This window comes from Manacus vitellinus, unplaced genomic scaffold (genome assembly GCF_001715985.3).
Source record: "Manacus vitellinus isolate BGI_N305 unplaced genomic scaffold, ASM171598v3 scaffold_85_pilon, whole genome shotgun sequence".
Lineage (NCBI taxonomy): Eukaryota > Metazoa > Chordata > Aves > Passeriformes > Pipridae > Manacus > Manacus vitellinus.
This window is the reverse complement of record NW_021940845.1, coordinates 1,008,335-1,015,517: the sequence shown is the minus strand read 5'-3', so window position 1 is coordinate 1,015,517 and position 7,183 is coordinate 1,008,335. Positions and strand designations below refer to the sequence as shown.

The 7,183-nt window shown below is 47.2% G+C and overlaps 1 protein-coding gene across 1 annotated transcript in view; it reads left to right on the top strand.

The window, feature by feature from the left end:
- Positions 1–7,073, top strand: part of TOX2 (TOX high mobility group box family member 2) — a 92,332-nt gene extending 85,259 nt beyond the window's left edge. The window contains exons 8-9 of the mRNA XM_029964938.1: positions 995–1,174; positions 6,892–7,073. Coding sequence (XP_029820798.1) covers positions 995–1,174; positions 6,892–6,928 — 217 coding nt within the window. The 3' untranslated portion in view covers positions 6,929–7,073. The remainder of the gene's footprint in view (positions 1–994; positions 1,175–6,891) is intronic.
- Positions 7,074–7,183: the final 110 nt, after the last annotated feature.

Here is a 7,183-nt window from a genome sequence, read left to right as displayed (position 1 = left end):
AAAAGGAGGCTCAGGGGAGACCTTCTGGCTCTGCAACTCCCTGACAGGAGGAGGGAGCCAGGGGGTTGGGTCAGGCTCTGCTCCCAAGTAACCAGCAGTAGGACAAGTGGAAACGGCCTCAAGTTGCACCAGGGGAGGTTTAGGGTGGGTATTAGGGAAGATTTCTTCGTTGAAAGGGTGATCCCTGGAACAGCTGCCCAGAGAAGTAGTGGAATCACCGTCCCTAGAAGTGCTCAGAAAATGTGTAAATGTGGCACTTGGGGACACAGTTTAATTAAGGGTGGCCTTGGCAGTGCTGGGTTAATGGATGGACTCAGTGATCTTGGAGGTCTTTTCCAACCTCAGTAATTCCATGATTCTGTGACTCCTCCAGCACAGGGGTTGAGCTTTAGCTCTGCACAACCAAAAGTGACTTCTGTAATTTGGTGATAGCTTGTGCCCAGAAAAGAGCGTAAAAGGGGATCCTCACAGTCACTTTAGTTGGGGTAGTTGTTGTCACTGAGGGCAGCATTTTGTGAAACTTCGTTCCACATAAATTTGTGAATAAAAATTTTAAGTTAAAAAAAAAGAAAACCCACATTGCCCTAATTGGGCTATTTTGGAGAAAATCATGTTCTTGGTCAGGTGCCTACCATGACTCTGGTTTATATACATTGCCTAATTTTAACTAATTAAAGCCACCCCCAAAAAATGGGGAAAGCTGATCAACTTTCAGCTGAAGCAGCCCCACAGTGTCCTTGTTGAAGTGCCAGCAGTGGCAGTCATTCCCACTTTCCACAGCCATTCCCTCCCACCCAGAAGGGAGGTCCTGACAAACACAAGCAGGGAAGAGGGATGTAAAACGTGTTGCTGCATTGACAGTTGTTTGCAAGAACTCACAGGTCCCACCGTGGTGGTTTGGGGTCATGGGCCTGGACTGCTCCCTCTGTCCCTGGGGCTCCCCCTGCACATTTTAGGGACAATGCATGTAAATGTGTTTGTGCACTGCTATTAGATCTACTCTGGATGCTCCTGTAACCCTCCCTTTCCTCTCCACTCTGCAGGACTTCTCCCATATTTCGTCTGAGTTTCAGAACAGTGTTGGACCCCGTTCGCCCGGCGCATCAAACCCTCCAGGAAGCACTGAGTGGGACAACGACTACCCCAGCAGAGAGTGTGGGGTCAACCACTGCAGGCCAGTAGACAAAACAGCCCATTGCTAATGCAGTTCCTGTGATCTGAGCTGTGACAGTGGACAAGAGCTGGGAATCTGCCCTAAAATGTACAGCAAGAGGGTAGGCTGGTTATGGTCAGGGAAGTTCAAGGCTTCCTTGCCTCTGTAGGCTCACCTGGAAGCAGGCAGCTTAAAAATCATGGATAAATTCTTCACTGGACATGAAGAGATTTCTCTTTTTTTTAATTTCCATCCAATTAGTAACAGAGGGGTTGGACACATTTCCTTCTGGAGCAGACCAGGGAAGCCCAGTCTCCCAAACAGGGTCCCTGGAGGTTTGAAGGTGGCCCTGTCCATAAGGCCAGGGAGACCTCATTGAGGCCTTCCAGTATTTAAAGGGAGCTTATAAAAAAGAGGGAGAACTACTTTTTACATGGCTAGAAAGTGATAGGACATGGGGGAACAGTTTTAAACTAAAAAAGGAGAGATTTAGATTGGATATAGGGAAGAAATCCTTCTCTGTGAGGGTGAGGAGGCCCTGGCACAGGTTGCCCAGAGAAGCTGTGGCTGCCCCATCCCTGGAAATGTCCAAGGCCAGGTTGGACAGAGCTTGGAGCAACCTGAGATAGTGGAAGGTGTCCCTGCCCATGGCAGGGTTTGGAATGAGATGAGATTTAAAGGTCCCTTCCAGCCCCAACCATTCTGTGGTTCCATGTTAAGCAGCATCTGTCTGTTCCTAAAGCGATTGCTCTTATCCCTGAGGCCACAACTTCCCATAATTGTCTCTACCAGTAGGTCCACAGACATCTACACAGATCCTCTCCCTTATGCCCTACAAGCTCTGGCATGAGTGTGCCAACATGAAGGTCCCTTCAGTGCTGCATGAATTCCTCAGTAAATAAAAACCTCGGGATGGTGTTAAGGCTGGGGAACAGGGAGGGTGTGGAGGCCATTTCCAACCACTGCCTAATCCACTGCTCTTGGCTCAGCTTTAATAGTTTGGAGATTCTATTGTGCTCTGTGAAACAGGCCTGGGGTTTGCAGGGGGAGCAGGTTGGGAAGGAGGCTGGGTACCTTTGGAGTATTGTTTGATTCGCTAGAAGTACTGGAACACGGTGCTTTCAGAGGAGATAATAGCCAGCTCCCAGGCTTTTCAGAGCACAGCTCCTGTCTGTGCCAGCAGAGCACTTACAATTGCTGGGCTGTACAGACTGTACAGACATTTATTTCTTTCAGGGAGATAAATAACTGGCTGATCCATTAGAATATCTCTGCTGTCTGCCTGCCCGAGGGGGCTCAGCGACGTGGGCGCTGACAGTGACCTTTGCATGGTCCTTCCCGAAGCCTCTGCAGACAACCTGAAGGAAGGAGCATGTTCAGGACTTGATTATAAAAGTCACTTTAAATGTTGTTGGCAAAATGCTAAAGGTGCTTGGTGGGTTGTGGATCTCAATTTCCGGAGGTGCTGAGCAACTCCCACAGAAATGAGCCCCCCTAGAAATAAACGTCATTTCTTAGGGGATCAGCTGGGAAAATACTTGATTCCCTCTGCAAATCCCACTGCCTGGGCCCCGTGCAGAAAGCCCAGGGTGCTCTAGAAACGGGTGTAATGTTCCCATAGCAGTCAGGACTGAGTTTTATGTTGCTAAAACAAGCTCTGTGACATCTGGCTGGAGTGCTGCATTGTAAGCAGAGGGCCCATGCAATTCATGATCAAAGCTCATGCATTTCATGCCTTTGTCACAGCAGAAATATCAAATTTCATGGGTTTATCGCAGCTTCCTGGAAAAGAAAAATCATTCTAAACCCAAACAGATTATGCAGAGACTTCCAGATAATTATTAGAGTAGATTATACCAAGGAACTCAGATGGATATAGATCAGTACTGCAGAGAGTGCTTAGTGCACTGAAAAATATCATACTGGCTGTTAAGGATGCCCCATCCCTGGAAATGTCCAAGGCCAGGTTGGACAGGGCTCAGAGCAACCTGGTCTGGTGGAAGGTGTCCCTGCCCTTGGCAGGGGGGTGAAACAAGATGAGCTTTGAGGTCCCTTCCAACCCAAACCGTTCTATGATTCAAAGACTTTCCTTCTGTGCTGCTTTCTCTGATGTACTTTGTACCAGTTTCCACCCAATGTTCAAAGCTGCCCTTGGGCTCCTCAGTGGCACCTTGCCATGAGCTGGGTGGGTCCAGCCACCAGCAGGACCTGGGCACAGCAGTGATGAAGGGAAGGCAGGCCTCGCTGGGTTTGATCTGTCAGTGCTGTTTTGGGTATAACCGGGAAGCCTCTGGATCGTGTAATTGCCCATTTCAACCTCGAAAGTGCCTTGAGCCTAATTGCAATTAAAGCAACACTCTGAGGAGCAAAATCAGCTGCTGACTGGAAAGAAAAGGGATTATTCACTGATGGGATGTGAGTGAGCTGTAGAGTCCCAGATTCCTGAGAGAGAGGATGGTTCCACCCTCCCCAGCACACAGACAGCCCTGTCCTGCTCTCTGGGTTATGATTTTTATTTCATGTCTAACCTTGATATTTCTTTAGCTTCCAACATGTGTTGGCACTGGGTTAGCTGGGGTGAAAACCTCCCAGTCCTCATTTTCTTTTGTGTTTGTCACCCAGACAACTTCTGGAAAACTGACAAGGTTGTCTTTCTCTCCGTCCTTCTCCATTAATAAGGGAACTGCTGTAGGGATTTTTGTTTCCCAGCCTATCTGTGCTATTTAAAATGCCATTAAATGACACTTCTTCCCACATGCCCCTCAGATTCTGGGATCCTGTGAGCAGACACTCCTTAATTCATAACTCAGCCATGTTAGGGAGAGAGAGAGAGAGAGAGTTTTAAATGTTTCTTAGCTTTCCCCATTCTTAATGACTTTTTCCTTACTGACTTCCATCCAATTTTCCTGGCTCTTTCTGGGCTGAAGCCCAAGCTGTCCTAGATTGTGAGCAAAGACACGGGTAGCATTTCTCAGCTCCTGCTTGGTGTGTGACTGTCACTTCCCACAAGTAACTGCAGCATACAATTTTATTGCTTTTTTGCCATCATATCACAAACTCCTTTCATAGTCCCCTGTCTCCCTCACCCGACAGCCTGATTCTGGCACTTGCTCTTTCCCAGGCACTGAATCCCTCTGTTTTGCAGTGACTTTCTCTGAGGGAACTGGCTCACCTCTGTCGGAAGTGCAGCTTGGTTTACAATCGTGTGCAAATCTTTCTCAATTCCTTAATTAAATCTTATTTCCTTGAAGCACCTCGCTTATTTTTTCTGCCTTGTGTTCTGATTACAACTCTTTTCACACCTTCGGTGGCTGGGTCCTTTCCATCCTAGGACATTCTGTGATTCTATGATTTACGTTTTTCTCCTCACATTTAGGTATTTTTGGAAAAACACTGAACTGTATTCATCTCTTCTTGTCCTTCCTCTCATTTGCAAGGCACGGATTAGGTTCTTTTTGTGTATCATCCTTCGACCTTTCTCCCCTCTTCCCACTACTTTGGACTAAAAGACAGGACACTCTCCATTATGCCTTGTCCAGACACAAAAAAAAACATGTACAGCCACTCCATCCAGACATTTATAACCTCCCTAATTCCTGCTAATGACAAAGTGATCCTCTCCAAATGGGGGAATTTTCCAAACCAGAAGCTAAATGAGCAAACACTATAAAAAGGCTAGGATAACCCATCACAACTGCACTTAGTTTGGATTCAATTATTTATGTTAATACTTTGTAATGAACTGGGAAATGTACTGTAGCATGTTTTGTAAAATTAATGAAGTTTTAGTACTGGAATACCTTGCTGCTGCTCGGTGGCATTAAATCTTGGCTGAGTGCAGTAGGGAAGACTCTGCATTTTAAATGCAGATTATAAAATGTGGAGATTAGCAAAGGGCAGGCTCTTCACTGTCACGAGGCAGCTCTGTCAACAACAGCACTGCCTTGCTGACGGCCCCTTCCCTGTTATTCCACTCACCAGCACACCCACACCAGAATCTCCCAAGGCTTTGCAATGTTCTTCATCACTTTTTAAGGCCAAGATGTCCTTATGGAGCCAGTGATGTTTCCCTCACAAATGTGTAGGCAATAAACCCCAGTAAAATGCCTGGATTTCAGAGCCAAACCCACACAGGACATCAGCCAGGGGAGAGGGGTTTCAGTCACTCCTCTCCCTACTATTCCATGAAAAAAAAGAGCATCTGGTCTCCCTTGTAGGACACTGCTGATGGCAAGTTGGAGTGGCCAGGGGGTTGAAATGCCAGATGGCACAGGCAGGGAAGGGAGCAGTGGTGCCTCTCTGCCCACCTTGCTGGCCCCATGCGGGCTGTCTCAGTGCTGTGAGCTGATTTCCCCCCTCCAGAACACACCTGGATCTCTTGACATCAAAATCATGGTTTCAGTAACGTGATAATTCATGATCTGCTGTGCCAGGGATGTGCAGAGCACACAGCCTGGCTGCTGTCCCAGCAGCCCTCCTCCGCAGCCTCCTTGGATTCCTTGTTCCTCCTACGGTCTTCTTCAGACCAGCTAATCCTGCTCTCTCCCAAGATTTATTCCCCTCACTTCTCGATTATTAATTTTTCTCATTTCACATATCTGGGGGAGAAAAGCATCGAGCAGATGGGTGTCTGCTGCTCCCATGCTCCTAAGCCATGAAACAGATGTAAATCCTCCTCACAAGCATCTTCAGGCATAAGCCCCTCAGTCAGATTTTTGGGACCCTCTACTCCTTACATAGAGTCAGAATGATATAATTTATCCAAATTCAGGTTTACACTTTCCAAAGCTCCATGGCTCAGCCTAAGGACAGCGTGTGATGAAGCAGGGGATGGTGGCCCAGGGGCTGATCCCTGGCACAGCATTCCAGTATCCTACTGGTGTGACCTGCAGGGACATCCTGCCCTGCAGCCCCAGCAAGAGGAAAAGTTGAGCCACAGGAAGGAATTTATTGTCGTAACCCTTATTGTTGAAATTCAGGAATAAATAAAATTGCACCAGGCTCTTACTCTTACTCTTAGTGGGGACCTTTTTGTTCTTTACAACTTCCTGAGAGGAGGGTGTAGTCAAGGGGATGTTGTTCTCTTCTCCCAAGTGATGGTACAAGAGGAGACAGCCTCAAGTTGCACCAGGGGAGGTTTAAATTGGATATCAGGGAAAATTTCTTCACTGAAAGGAGGGTCAAGCATTGGAAGGGGCTGCCCAGGGCAGTGGTGGAGTCCCCATCCCTGGAGGGATTTAAAAGACGTGTAGATGTGGCACTTGGGGACATGGTGCAGTGGTGGCCTTGGCAGTGCTGGGGGAAGGTTGGACTCGATGATCTCACAGGGCTTTCCCAACCTCAGTAATTCTGTGACTTTTACATGCCTCTGCCTTGCCCCCCTCTGTGCAAACCACATGTACAATTTCAGCCTTGCCATATGGACCACAGAGGAATGAAGCCTAGACTGACTTTATTTTAAGTAGAGTAAGACAGTAACTTAAATATCAATTTGAAAGTAAGAAGTAAAGCGTTTTTGATAACACAGGTAATGAATTGTCCTTTTGATTTTGATTCAAATTGCTGGGGAAAGTGTTTCACTCAGATAACAGAGGTACTTCAGTCATCCACACAGAAATGTATGGACGTGTTCTCATTGCAGAGCAGCAACAATAACAAATAAACACCAATTACAAACCCCCCTCCTGGTGTACTCCAGGATCCTGTGCCTCACCCTGTGCCTCTCCTTTCTCTTACAGCATGCTGCCAAGGGACAAGGCACTCTACCTCACCTAAGGCTCACCACCCCTTTTGGAGGAGGCTCAGAGGAAGGACACTTGAGAGGGTCTATCCCACGGACCACCCCGGGCAGGCACGAGCAAGTCCTACGGGCGGGAGAGCTGCCACTTGCACCTCGTCGCTGGCTTCGTTCCCAGGCTCTGAGAGCAGTTTTGGGTTGTTTTTTTGGTTTTTTTCTTTTTTTCTTTCCTTATTTTTTTTTTTTGAACTCTAAAAAAAAAAAAGTCTACTAGTTTTTTTGTTTTTTGTTTT